General features: G+C 35.1%; 1 protein-coding gene across 2 annotated transcripts in view; it reads right to left on the bottom strand.

Annotated features, from left to right (window-relative positions):
• The window catches only part of DENND4C (DENN domain containing 4C), a 67408-nt gene that overhangs the window by 3520 nt on the left and 48811 nt on the right, over positions 1 to 15077 (bottom strand). For both annotated transcript variants that reach the window (XM_084504904.1, XM_084504903.1), the window contains 11 exons: positions 14946 to 15071; positions 14011 to 14151; positions 11500 to 12651; positions 10184 to 10360; positions 8883 to 8992; positions 7070 to 7245; positions 6137 to 6319; positions 4619 to 4808; positions 3399 to 3644; positions 1960 to 2077; positions 165 to 318 (listed from right to left, as the gene is read on the bottom strand). In XM_084504904.1, the coding sequence (XP_084361030.1) occupies positions 165 to 318; positions 1960 to 2077; positions 3399 to 3644; positions 4619 to 4808; positions 6137 to 6319; positions 7070 to 7245; positions 8883 to 8992; positions 10184 to 10360; positions 11500 to 12651; positions 14011 to 14151; positions 14946 to 15071 (2773 nt within the window). The remainder of the gene's footprint in view (positions 1 to 164; positions 319 to 1959; positions 2078 to 3398; positions 3645 to 4618; positions 4809 to 6136; positions 6320 to 7069; positions 7246 to 8882; positions 8993 to 10183; positions 10361 to 11499; positions 12652 to 14010; positions 14152 to 14945; positions 15072 to 15077) is intronic.

Raw genomic sequence — 15077 nt, 5'->3', positions numbered from 1 at the left:
TTTGTAAACATGGGGAGTAACAAATATTTACAAATAAACACAGCATTTGGTAGACGCAGAAGATACTGAATATTCCTCAGAAATCCTTATGGAATTATCATTTTGAAGTGATTATGGTCTGATCTTACTTGAGTGGGAAGCAAGAAAAAAGATAGTCCCTTTACCTTTGTCGTTTCACATCTGGCTTAACATTCTGTAGAAGGAGGTGGATTGGTTTAACAACATTGTTGTGTTGAATGCTTAGTTTGATGTTCTCCAATAAGGTGTTCACTGCCTGCTGATCTTCTGCCACTGTGGACAGTCTCTTTTCAGAAGAATCTGGTAAACGTAGAATGGTAGATTTTCAAATTAGCAAGCACAAATTCACTTCAAAAATGAAATATATATAGAACCTCTATTCAATCTACAGAAATGTGTTACCTTTGTCTGCTTTCCTTCACTACAGAAGTGACAGAATGCATCAAGTATTCCCATATAACAGAGAAGTACAAGAGACTGAAGAGACTCTAGCTTTGGATGTTACCTGTCATAGTTATTAGCTCAAATAAAAAAAAAACTGTACTTAGCCTTCTTAGAATGAACTTTTTATTTATTTATATGCAAAGTAGAAAAGAAAAAGCAAACACTTGCTTTTCAAACATTTCTTATCAAAGCCTTTCCTGAAAGACACTTGCAAATTCATTGATGATAACTTTGGGTTACACATTGAAATAAAGTACAGTTGCACCAAATGAGAAAGAAAGTGATCAAGTCATTTACCATCATGATTTGTTGTTCGCATTCCTAGTTCTAGAATAATAGTATTATTTTTTACAAAATGGCTCATGAAGATATAAATTCCATTTACTGGCAAAAAAAAAAAGCTACAGATTAGGCAGTAAGCACATGATGCGTAAATGAAATGTAGACTTAGCCAGGAGCCTAACCATGTTGACTTGAGAGTTTCATAAAATTGTCATTCATTATGGTTTTCCAAATACTTTCTGTAGAGCTGCTCTGCAATACAACTGCAGTTTTTTTTTCCCCCAGCACAACATTTAAAACAGGCCTATGTATATAAATGCATGTATTTATGCATTTTCAAGTCTAAGTGCTTTGGGTCAGCTTTTCATATATTATACTCAAATTAATATGCTTCTATAGAAGTTGAGGAAAATACATCTTATTCTGTGCTCTTGAGTAATTTTCTGATCGGCCTGCTTAGTTTTAGGACACTTTGGACAACCTGTTTTTAATTCCTTAGAGCAAGAGCTAACTTTTAGCCTGGACTTTAAAAGTCAAAATGCAGACAGAGAAATTAGGTCAAAGGTTGTTTTTTTTGTTTTTTTTTTTTTTTTTTTTTTTTTTTCCCATTCGTGTGTTTTGTTTTGTTTTTGTTTTTGTTTTTGTTTTTTTTTTAACCGATAGAAGTAAAGGTATCTTAAAGTTCTCAGGAGTTCTCAGAACCAGTCTGCCACATGATGCTTTTTCATCCTTCCAAACCAAACTACACTAGGCAAAGGCTTTCTTGGATATTATTTTATGACAGCCAAGTAGGCTGTCAAATGTACTTATTAATTGGACTTGCAACCTTTCATTCATTTATAAAAGTACAAGGTACTCTTCTGTAGTACAGTCTTTTTCTTTCTGTCTGTACAGATACATTCAGGTATTGCAGTGAACAATCAAACTGAGTGAAGATTTTTTTTTAAACAACGAATCTAGAACAAATGCTTCCATCCTGTTTGTAAGCATATGGCATATAAAGAACAGGTTACGTATCTTTTCACACAGTTCGGGAAAATATCATAACAAATAATTGGACGTTGAAACAATGTTAAGTACCTAAGAGACTGTAGATGCTTCACACACTAAAAAGCTTTCCAGCTAGGTGGGTGGTATACCTTCAGACACTACAAAAAAGCAGTTTCTTTCTATAAGCTCTTTACTCTGTTTACTCATATCATTTATTTTACTTACTGAGATTTCTCCAAGATATATACAGAGGCTCCCCAGGCTCTTGGTGGAGGTTGATGTTGTCCCACAGAAGTTGTATGTATACTAGCTTGCTATCTTGAGCGAGAGATGTCAAAGGAAGCTAAAAACATGAGGAAAGACAAAAAGTTTTAAGAACATATGTGCACACTTATTGCTCAAAAAACTGTTCTTATGCTCATTTTGCAAACAAAAAAATAGATTTACTTCACTTATATGGAATAAAACAAATAAGAACAACTGATGTCTGCATTTTCAGGAGCAGAGTCACATACATTGCAACATTTAACAGCCTCTTCCAGTCTAGCTTGACATATGAAGATTGCTCAGTTTTCTATGTGTATCTGCAAAAAGTATTTGGTTATGTATCCTGAACTACTTTTTGTGAACTAAACATATTTCTCATTTTGTACTACTTATTACAGTCTTAGATTTGAGTGAGTCTTGATATGCGTAAATATGTGCTCATCTGTCCAGCAGTTAAAACAGAAACTGTATTTTCATACTAATATGAACCATTATTTCCATCATAAAACACCTGTCACTCAAAACAATAGCTCAATTTTTACAAAATATTAAAAAAAATATAAAATTAAGTGCCACTGGAATCACTAATACAATAAGAATCAGTGGACAAGTATAATAAGCCAGTAGTGTATGAATTTAAAGTAGTAATCACAATTTCATGTCCCATCTTGTGATTTTCTCTGCTAATGCATTTTATTTTTCCATATGCTTTAGATTTTATCAGTATTAGTGTTCAGCCACATTTCTTAGAAAATTCTATGGCACACTCCACAGTAGGTTTTTTTTTTAATACGTATTAGTTTTGTAAGTTTATAAGCAGACAGCAAATTATTTATCACGTGAGACAAATACAAATAGTCAAGGAATTTGGCATTTACATACACAATTCGTATAGGTATATGAAAAACATCTGTTCCTTAAAATAGGGAAGACAAAATATTGAAAAGATAGCATTAATTATTTTATTCTATTTATATAGCAGTGAAACTCACTGAAGTGTGAATAGCAGAAAAGAACAAAGAATCTTGCCCAAGAACTTGAAAATTTTATGTACCAAATTATGGCAGTCCACAACATGTATTACAATACGTTGTAATCTGTTAAATCTCCACAAACATATCTTGTTTCCTTCAATGAATCTACTCTGGCTTTTTTTTTTTTTTCTTTTTAAAAAAAGAATAGCTTGACTAGAATGAGTGATGTTTTCACTCTCTATCTTTCAAGATTCTTTTTGGAAAACAAGCTTATCTGCTAGTAATATATTAAAAAAGACAGTAACACATTATTTAATCCCAGCTACTCAGAAGGCACTTACCTATTTATTTATTTATTTTTAACTAAACCCTCAAATTTAGAAGTGAACATATTACAGTAAACTAACACAAAATGTCACTAACCTGCACTCCATCATTACAATGTTCAGATGTTAGAATGAGTCCAGGTAAGTTGCTAGGTAGGTCCAACCGTCGGAAATACCAAACTAGGTTCCAGAAAATTATGGGATGCTGATTAATGAATTTGGATGTATGGATTACTTGCTCTCCCTCATTTTCCAATAGTGATTCAAGCTCCTTACGCAGTACCAAAGGGCTCAAGTAGGGTACAGATACAGGGAGAGGGTTAGGTCTTTTTATTAAAGGATCCTAAAAAAAAATACATTGAATATTATGTAGTATTAATATATGATATATAATATATATAATATAAAATATAACATTAATCTATGGTACATGGTATTAATATATAATATTGAATAATTTCCAAAATCAAATAATTTTTCTTGAAAATGCCCCATTGCACTATCTGTTTGAAATTTGGAAGAAGCCTCTGGAAATACTGAATACACATTAATTTTAACAGCATCAGTAGCTTTGACTGCTGAGGTGTTTCTTAACTTTACAGAACAATCACTTAAGCTCACCTAACACTGTCTTAGGTGAAAAAGAGAAAAAGAAAATGCAACTTGTCCCTGACTACACAGTTTGAAGCTACCTAACCCTGTACTAAGCCAGTGGCAATAGATACAGCAAAAAAGCATCCAATTACATTATCTATGAACTGAATCACACATACATGATATATTGAGAGAGTCTCTTGCGAATAAAAAGCTCTACGAAAAACGAGGACCTCCGTTTTACTTGCACGAATAACACAATATTCTCAATATGTCCTCTTACTTTCTCCCATCCAACCCAGCAGGTAAACCTTTTAGAATATAGATGAGAACTAGAAGTAAACATGTGAAAAAGGAACAACCTTTCACTCATTGGACCAGTCTGTTGTCTGCACTATTTGGTGTTTAGCCTGCTGTAGAACTTGCGTTATTTTTAAAACAAACTTCCAATTTAGAAAAAGACAAAGAATAGCTCAGTTCTGCCACAGAGAATGCTTAAGATTAAGCAGCTATGTTTGTACCACGTACTAAAGAAGCAGACCTTGGAACTCTTTTAGACAAAAGTAAGCCAGAAGACACCAAGATTTCTTTGTTATAAGTATCTGAAAATTAGGCTTGACCATTTCTGTCCCCAGAATATTGGACAAAGCCAGTAGAAGAACTTTATTCATTGTAAGTTCATTGTATTCAATATTTTGCTGTCAACTGAGTGTACAAACTTACCACAACTTCTTGCAAACTATTTGGAAGACTAACTGTTGAAATGCCATGAGATGGTCTCTGGGAAAGATCAATGTTCTGCAGTGGACCTCCAACACTGTGGCTCCGAGTTAAAGACACTCCCCTTTTTGGTGGATTACTGGTAGATGTCTTCATTGTTCTGGGATCTTTGCTCTGTTCTTCAGCCACATCACTATTTGGATTTTAGAAAAGAATATGCTAATATGAAACTATTCAGCATTCCTTCAGCAACAGGAAGGAAGCAGACAATGGCTGCCAAATAACAACACCAAAGCAGGTTTCTCTATCAACAAGGAATAGTATTTGCTCAGTTAGCTCCACAGTTTAGGGAAAACAAAACAAAATGCCTTTCAGATCAACATGGCCCTCACACCAAAAAAAGCAGCTTAGTGTACTAAGGTTACTAAGACTTCCGTCTGAAAAATCTGCAGGAATATATATAGGCACCATTTCTCTGCTACAGCCTGTGCTTAGAAAAATACCTATGTAGATTTTGTTAACAGACAAATATCATCCTGTTTTGACTGTGTTTACTTCATTCTTTCCTTCATGTTTATTTTCTCTGAACGTTACTAACAGAGCAAAGATGCTATAGGGTCTCCTGGATTGCTTGAAGTTAGTCTGTTTTTTTGTTTAAAAATAAATAAATAGATAGATAGATATACAATATATATCTATATAAATATATCTATATATGACACCAGAGTTAAGATGTTAACATATGGCAAGTTTACCTTTCACTTAAGAGCATTAAAATTTAGAGCATTAAAATTAATTGAAGTTTTAATAGCCTAACAAAGGCCTTACCTAGAGATACTCAAGACTTCCACACTGAACAACGATGAAAAGAACCTATTCCAAGAAAATGTCAGCAAGTCCCAGCAAAAGCTTCACAATTCACGGCAGCAATATTTCAGTTCCTTTCCAACAAAACACCTTCTCCTCAATGCTTCTTTCCTTAAACTGTTCCAAAATACATGCTGTTTTTCTGAATTTTAGTTCTTTATCAATATTATTTGCCATAGAACTTGCACAATTCAAGTGTTGATCGCTCCAAAGGCTGTCTCTCAGAGACAAGTGTTGCAACAAATGTACTTATTTTCCCTATTATGCAGTGTCTTGTGTTAGATTCTAAACACAAAAGGAGGAGGAGTAATGCTGGAATTTCTGCATGTCTTTTAAAGGTGAAGGTGTTCTAACAGCACCGAGTAGAAGTTTTACCTATTAATAGCAGGCTGATACGAAAATTCAAGATCTTTATTTCTGCAGATAGTTCTATCCTTAAAATGTACTCACAGGAAATGTACTCAACTTACATGAAATTGATAATAGCATGACTACATGGGCAAAAAAATAAGCAAGGAAACAGACAATCATCAAGTTACAATTGGATTTCTCCAACATATTTAGTGCTTAAGCCAACCATCACTCTAGACTAGAGCAGAAGTATTAAAACTGTTGATACATTTCTGACAGAATTAACAATCCTGTTTTACCTACCTCTGCTCAGCTGCAGGGCTGGTTTCTTCAGCTATGGCATGGCTGGACTCTGGGTGATCAGAAAAACTGATCAAGTCAGCAACAGCTGGACTGGACAACAATTTCTGTTCCAGAGGATCCGTGGTTAATGGAGTATTACCACTCTGTAAACTATCTCCTGAGGTACTTTGCTTCAGGAAAAAGCTAAGTTACAACATGAATGGGAGAGGAGGGGAAATAGGTTAAGATGTAAGCATAGATCCAATTAAGTTAGTATTTTCCACAGTTACTTTCAAAAAGCAGAAAAAAAATAAAGAAACACAGCATTTAAAAGATTGAAAACAGAACACAAACTTCATCATATTCTCTCCATGACAACCTACGTAGGGACAGTAAATGAACACATACAGAGATTGGTTCCACAAAATAAGAATGCCTGCTTTGGAGGTATGTAGTTACAAGGGAACTTAGATTGTAATAGCTCCCATCAGTAACAATATATCAATATTAATATTGTAACATAGAGACTAAAAACTATTACTGACACAAAAACCAGGAACATAACTTGTTTTGCAAGTTTTTTGTTTGTTTGTTTTTACTTAAGTACACACACTACTGATGTTCTGTTTCAGCATTAAAGAAACAAAGAGAAAACAGACTTAATACCTTCTGTGCAGTAATGCTTAAAGAAAATACAAAAAGAGTGGTAAGAAAATGCAACCACTGTTGTCTTTTGGCTCTTTTATTATGAAACTCAACAGTTTACCTAATTTATAATTTCCTTCAGCGCAATCACAAGTGTTGCACAGTTACAATTTTAAGAACATCCAGACAAAAATACTGTGAGATATAGCTAAGAATACAGAAAAGACTGTACTGCTGTGAAATTGTTGAAAGAATACAACCATGTACAAATGCAAAGGTTGAGAAAGAAGATCTGTAAAACACACTAACCTTGCAGAGCCACGTAGGTCTTTAAATTCAACATTAAGTAAAGGTAGGAAGGTACTTTTACAAAAAGGACAGGTAGTGTTCAAGTTTGAATCATCTGGTGTCCATCCAGCCATGATTTCTTCATCATAAACCAAAGCACCACAAGCTCTACATTGAGAGCAGCTTGACATCAATACCTAAAAACAGCAAACAATGAATGCTATCAGTCTTGTTTTAGGATTCCTTTAAAACTGGCTTTATCGGCTTAATATCTACAGGAGTTTAAAAGGTTAAGTATCAGAATGCCAGTCTGGTGATGTGAATTTATCACTGCTTACTCATCATACTCAAGAGTTACCTTTTGCTCATAACTTTCACTGTGAAAGGCTAACACTAATCTTTTTTGGTTAGATGTTCTGAAAGCTGAAAGAAGTGTTACAGAAATTGTTTGAGTAAATAACTGTCTACTTTTCTGCAAAAGAAGTTAAAAAGAAAGCTTTATAGTGGAAAAGAGGGAAAGGTAGTTCTTACCTAGTAAAAGTCTCATCACTAAACTAGCTTAAGAACTAGAGAAATGGCACTCTGAAAAAATACTGTAGTAGCTGAGAAATGGTTTATTATCTATCTTTCAACTTTCTTTTACTTTATTGTTTCATTTCCATAGGAAAAAATAAAAAGCACCACAAAAACCACAATGACAATGTTTTAGACCAACAGCAACATTGCTTTTACAATCCAGTATCCCTTATGTAAGGTAGTGCAGAAGTTTGACAAGTCTAAATCTGACAATCAAACATAAAATAAAATGACATGGGACATAACAAAAATAACACTACTGAAAGTGATTAAAGCAAATTAAGTAACCATCCCCTATGTTTTGTTTGTTATTGTTTTTTTTTTTTGTTTTTTTTTTTCAAAGTTTGAAAGCATTTGCAAGCAACAACTGAAATAGAGTCATTATTCTAACACCGAGTACTGTGCTTGACTGCTTTTTCATAGCAGCCTTTATGGTACTGTTTTAGATTGGTGAGCAACACAATGTTTTTAATGCAACAACATTTTAGCTGTTGCTGACCAGTGCTCACACAACACCAAGGCCTTCCCCCCACCTTAACTCTGCCACCCCAGCAAGCAGGCTGGAGACGGGGAAGAGGTTGGGAGGGGACAGAGCAGAAGACTTTCCATCCTGTATAATGTCATGCTCACCAAAGAAAACTGGACGGGATGGGGTGGGTAGTTTTTCCAGGCAGCTGTAGCCTAGCGAGTGCTGGTCTGCTGGTGGTGAGTAACTGAGTTTGTATCACTTGCTTTTTGTTTTATTTTTCTTTTTTCCTCTCCTCTATTCATTTGAGAAATAATATTACTTATTAAATTATCTTCATCTTGACCCTCAAGCTTTTTTTCTTGCCTCTGCCCTTCCATTTCTCCCCTCTAGCCTGGTAAGGTGGAATGAGTGAATGACAGGGTGGGGAACTTATCTAGTATGTGGGGGTCAATCTACCAAGTTATCTAGTAACAATATATGATTTTCCAAAGGGGGAAAAAAAAACTTGAAAGGAGAAAAAACGTGTTTTCTCCTCAGCTTCTACTGCACTTTAAGTTTTAAGTTTTTCCTGAATTGGCTCATCTCTCTGAGACACATAAAAACATTTGAAATGCTCTTTTTCTTTACAGCTACTGTCACACCTTCAGATAAAAGTATCAAGCCTCTCTACAGCAGAAAAATGCAAAAATTTTATTATGGAAAATCAAACTACAGCCCAACTAAACATAGTTACTCCATGCAGACAAATCAAGTAATTATATCTTTCACTTATGAATTTATTAATCTTACCTCCATTGCATAGTTCTGGAAAATGCTGGATAAACTAGTATTATGAGAAGAGCTGAGCTCTGACTTCTCAGAATCTGGAACTTTCGTACTTCTTGGGAATGAAGCTTCACCTGTACAGAAAAGAGTAGTTTGAGTCTTCATTCAAGGAAAGAACATTCCAAAAGAAAAGCAAAATAGCAGATTTTTAATTTTTTTTTTTTTAAATCAAGACAAAGCAGTAACAGATCTCAAGAGACATATGTAGCTATTTAAATTCATTGATATTACATAATGTAAAGATATAATTTTTGTGATTAACATTCTAAATCTATTTTTGTCTAAAGAATGCAACAGACCGGTAAAAGTGAATAAAATCTGAAAACACAAAGAAAGAACAAAGAACAGCAAAGAGCAGTAAGATTGCTCAATATATATACACTCAAGAAAAGCTGTTCAATATTTCTTAAGTTATGTATCCATATGTACATAACAAACAAAAATAACACTGACAGAGACACACAGTACCACATACACCATTACTGTGATTAAGTATTCTCTGGCTTATGTTGACATAAAATAAACAACCTATCTTTGGTAAGTCTGGTATTAACGGTTATGAGTTTCACACAGGAGAAGGGGAAAAACAGTTTGAATACCAGAAGGAAATGGTTGGATTCTGTTTCAGGAAGCAAAACTATCAACATTACTTCTGACAATCACAGTTAAACTTTCATTTTCAAACTCACTGACAGAGTCCTCCTGTCATGAAGAAAGTTCTTTTGCTTCTTCATGATAGTTCTATCATTAGATTGCTACAAAGACAGTTAAACCAAACCGCAAGCTGTCCTGCAACACATTTTCCTCAAATTACGGATCAAATTTGACTGGAAATGATAGATCTGCTTCAACCAGTTTTAGTGCTGGGAACATAGATGGCGGTTTGGCATATATTCAGCATTTGTTTACCTTTATCAATTCAAATCAAGTATGCATCCAGTAACTCCTATTCCACATTAATGTGGATGTGCTGTTTTTGGAGTTTTGGTTCTACCTCCATTACTAGGCAACTATTTGCAGTTCTTGAACACAGAGGAAGTATTTTACAGTTCAATGCCTGTAGTTTTTATCAACTTTTTATACATTGAAAGAATGGATGCATTAGCTATTTGCTACTGCAAGAGAAAAGTACTTATAAAATACAAATAAAAATAAAGTAATTTCACATTATCACGCCTTCCACTGTATTAAATATATTTTTCAGACATAACAATTTTACCTGTTTGTTACATTATAAACTAAAAACAAAGGTAAAAAAATCTCACCTGCACTGTAATGCTGTCTTCCTGCATCTCCACTGCTGCTGCTGCTGCCAAGACTAGTAGTGCTTTGTGCAAGCTCATTCGCAATTAGTCCTGGGACTCCAGATCTTGATGACAGATTATCCCCTAAAATATTATCTTCAAAACCAGCAGGGAAGTTAAAGTCTGGTCGACTGTTTTCTTCCTTTAACACAAGAAGAAAAATAGCATTTTTTTTTGTTTAGTACTTCTAGATCTATTGTTTTACTTCCATCTTTACTCTAAAAATTAAATAATTAAAGTAGCAGACTAAGACAAAATCTTGATGTAAAGATTTTTTTTTTTAATTATTATTATTTTTTACATGTAAGATACATTTAGGCAATCGCCCCTGAAAGAGCAGATATTGGACAAAACAGAAGGATATTGGAAAAATATCCTTGACAGTTAGAATACTCAGCTGATGATCAAATTCAGAGACAAATATATTTTCTTCATGACAGGAGAAACAAGGGAATTATGCATAAATTGTGATATGGAAGACTGGCACTTCACAAAAGAAGAGGAATTATCAGGAAAAGAAAAAAGGTCTGAGTTCAATTCTGAGGAAAGATCTTAAGATAGAAATGAAATATACCAGTAGATCCAACAGTGACACAGTCACTAAGACACACAGGAAGCTATAAAATAAAACAATAAAGATATTAAAAAAACCAGGAAGTTGTGGATATGGGTAAGAAAGAAAAAATAAATAAATAAAAGTTAAAAATAAATTAAGGGGATTATGATGTGCCCTTAACAAAAATTCTAAGGAACAGATCAATATAACAAAGATACTCAGGAAAACCTAGCTCATGGGGAAAAAAAAAAAGTACACCAGTTGAGTTTTCATTGTCACAGGCCAAAAAAGTAAAGAAAAATCTTTTCTACATTTAATAGAAAAGATAGTAACATCAGTTACATCTGTTTAAAGTAGAAATAAAGCTGAACAGCTGTTTCCTCTCTTCTCATCTCTTATGGAGATAGGGAAAAGAGGAAGAATTTGAAAAAGGAAACAAGAAGCTGTCTAAACAGCCTGAAGAGAGAAGACAAATGCTTAGAGAGCAAAACACCAGATAAAGGGGTTTATCAGATCAAAACAGACACATCAGATTTAATCAGATTAAAACACACACACGCACACACCAAGCGCGCTTACATAGGAACTGCAACATTTTCTTTCCAAATACATGAAGACCAGATCCAGAACTCATGCTGTCCTTTACTTCTTTCAGCTTTAATACTATTTAGGAAGTAGCACTCTAACTTTGTCTACCTTAATTTTTCATACTGAAAAATACTTGCCTCATCATCTGAGTAGTTATACACCGAAGTTACAACTCCCCACATCTTACTGGCCACATTAGCAGCCTGTTTCATGCCTGATTTCAGAACATCCATTTTTGGTCCAGACAGTATATTGTCTAACTTCAGATTGGATAAAGTCGTTACAACTGATCCTAAGGAGCCATGTGGAGAAGAACGACCCAGTCCTGTCAAAGATGAAGAGCGCTCCTTTTGAACCCGTGGATGCATTTGTTGTTTTGGTCGCCCAGTAAATGTCTTGGATCTGGAGACAGAAGGACTTCTGCGATTTTCATAGGATTCAGACGATGGTGGTATGGAATCCAAAGGCAGGCTTGACCTCCGCTCCTGGGAGTGACCAGGTGTACCAGGGGCTTCTACTTCCCTAGCTGGCTTGTGCAGTTCCATGCTGGGAAACTTACTGCCTAGCGGGTTCTTGAGATTCATATAGCTTTCTATTTCATCTGCCAAATTGCGTGCTGCAACTGGTGACACCAGCTTTTCCTCTGGTTCAGGGAGTCTTGGTTGGATGCTGTCAGTAGCCAGCAAAGATAAAGGATCCAAGCCTACTTCAACATCTTCCCTTTCAACAGGCTTAACCACTCCATAAAAGCTATTCCTTTTAGGAGTTGCATCTTTGGATTCTGTTTTCTGTTTTTTGGACTCAGCTAACTGTTCAGTGTTCACTTCTTCCACACTGGATGCATTTTCATCTCTTCCGTTCTCAAAATGCTCCTGCCCTTCCCCAGGTTCTTCCAGCACTGGTGAAGTTCTGTGCTCTAATTCCCAATCACTATCAGTCACACGACTCCAAGAGCCACCTTTGCCAGACACCTGCTGGTCAACAGCACTATCAAAACTGTGGGATTTATTCATATGACAAGGTGAAGTTTTGGCTCCAGACAAAGCTGCTGTTAAAATCTTGGCATCTGCTCCCATCATTATCGCTATTTCTCTAGAATGCAAGTCCAAGCTCCCTTTTTTCAGCAGCATTCCTGCCCTGCTTTCACTGCTGAAACTGCAGCTTCTCTCTGAAAACAGCTTCTGCCTCTTCTGTCCTTTTTCACTTATTTTCTTTGTAGAAACATCACCAAAGACTACATCTTCAATTGAATCCTGAGTTATGAATAGCGGGCTTGAAGCAGTTTCTAGAAGAGAAAAGGCATTACATATGGTATACGTAGCCATCAAGACTGTTTCTTTCCTGAAGTTATGTGGCCTCCTTATCACTGAGAAGACTGGGGGTGCCACAAATCTCAAAGTATCAATTAAAAAGTTTAACACTGATACTATTAAGTTATTTTACTGGCTGCAAAGGCATTCAGCAGATGAAAAATCCTCTACTCTTTTTGACTCTCTGAATGAAAAGTTTTCTGGCTTCTACCTCCCTTCCACATGCCACCTCAGAGCAGAAAGTAGGTACTACATCCATGAATGAAGAGAAATTATAATTAAAGATATACTTTATTTTTTTCTCTCTCCCAGAGCTACGTTCACAGATGTATACATCAAACTTCATAGTTCATTCAGGTTCTGAATATAAGTACCCTGTGTGTGCACGACACAGAAGCATACTTTTGCTTATGACATATACATATGTGAAAGAACATAATATCTTACATATACTGAATTTAACTAATCCAGTAAATGTTCCCATTTACCCAGGGCAATATATGCCTAGAAAGCTGTGTTACCCAGGCAAAAAGGCTGACCTTAATTATCTCTGTAAGGAGGGTATTTCTATGAGGATGCCAACAGAGGACCAGATGCACCATATCCACTGCTTGAGAATGCTTGAATCTGATATTGATGCTGCTTCTTGACAACTCATTAGTTTTCATAATGGTCAGAAAGGTTCTGAGTAAGTTCTTGTCTGAGACTTACTGCTCTGCTATCAAACTACATGCCAACTGCCCTCTTAAAAGTCTCTGCTGTTTTGTCACTAATCACTGAAGCTGAACTACATTACCTTAGTTAAGGACAGGCACAAAGGTAGGGAAAAAAAAATATGTGCCCCAATATTTGGATCTCATATATCCTTGTCTTCCTCATCATAAAGATCCAGAGATGTAAATAAATTTTATATGTCACAAAGAAGATGTGTACTGTTCCCAGATTATACATTGGCAGCAAGCGCCACTGGATATATAATAGAATCATAGCCATACATGACTTGTCCAAGATCAGTGAGGTTTAGGTGACCAAAAGTCAAGAGTAGAGACCCTAATTCTCCTGTTTTTCTAGTATATTACCAAAATACACTCAGTATGGTACAAGAAAAATCTTGATTTCAATCTACTCAACCGTAATAATTTTCAACCTTAGAGTCCACAGGTACTTTTTAAGGCACCTAAAAACAATAATAGTGGGAAAAAAAGATAATGGTGGAAAGCAAATGTTTTGTAAGACATTTGCACCTCTTTTTTTTTTTCCATTAAATAGAATCTAAGAGGTTAAAAACATTAAGCTCAAGACTTCAAGAAGATCTTCTTCACCCAGTGACTCACCACCACTGTTTTTCCTTCCACTGCTATCAAAAATGCCAGATGGAACTTTGACGATGCTGTTACCCCAGGAAGGTGTGTCTGTTGGACTATGAGTCTCTATATTCAGCTGTTTATTTTCATCAGATTCCTGAATGCAAACCTCTAAAATTAAGAAAATGTGAACTTCAGTTAATTTAACTAAATAACTATATTTACACTGTTATTGAAAACAAATAATCAAGCACTGTTCCCTTACACAGTTACAATCTAAAGAATCAATCCTACCAGGTACCTCCAGCATTTCCTGGAAGTAGTATCTCGTGAGATGACAATAGGTGGTATTACAGAGAAAGCGTGTAGCTATTCACAAGGTTATGGCATGTGCCAGCTTCATCCTTTGGTATATTTTTAGCTAACCGAAGTAGAGCAGTGACAGCAATTCTCAGTTTTGTTTTGTTTTGTGCAGGGCTATTTGTTTAATGATAATATCAGAGGCCCTAATAACAAAGATATGAAATAGACTCAGTAATGAAAAACAAAATACAGAAGAACTAAGGACAAAATCTGAAAAGAAGACAGGAGATGATCATATTTCCTACAGTGGGGATGAGCTTGTAGGAGTAAGTAGTGCCTCTTATTAGGCTAACTGGTAGAGCTTTAAAAATGTTCATGTGTTTAAATATAAAAATTAGACAAATGGAATATAAAATACTGTATGTCCTAGCGCATCTCCAATTTTTTGATCTATATGAAGTTGGTCAAACAAAATACTATTTTTATGTAGATATATTCCACTGTTATTATCTAGTATACAGTAGAAGTCCATCAGATTCTATCATGCTGAATTTTGACCTTGACAACATTATGAATTCAATGCATTAGTTATTTATGGTAGTCTAATGGATGAAGTAAATTTATTTTACAAGTCTTCGTCAATATAAACATGAATACTTAACCTTCTATTAGCTCTTCAGCTTTAGAAGAAATGTCTGTCTCCATTTGTGTTTCAGTTGCAAGAAGACTATCTCCGTCATCCTTTAAAAGTTCATCCTTGGATCCATAGCCCTGGTCTGACTGACCACCTGTTC

This window comes from Aythya ferina (genome assembly GCF_964211825.1).
Source record: "Aythya ferina genome assembly, chromosome: Z".
In the NCBI taxonomy this organism is placed as follows: Eukaryota; Metazoa; Chordata; class Aves; order Anseriformes; family Anatidae; genus Aythya; species Aythya ferina.
This window is presented reverse-complemented; position numbering and strand designations above follow the sequence as displayed.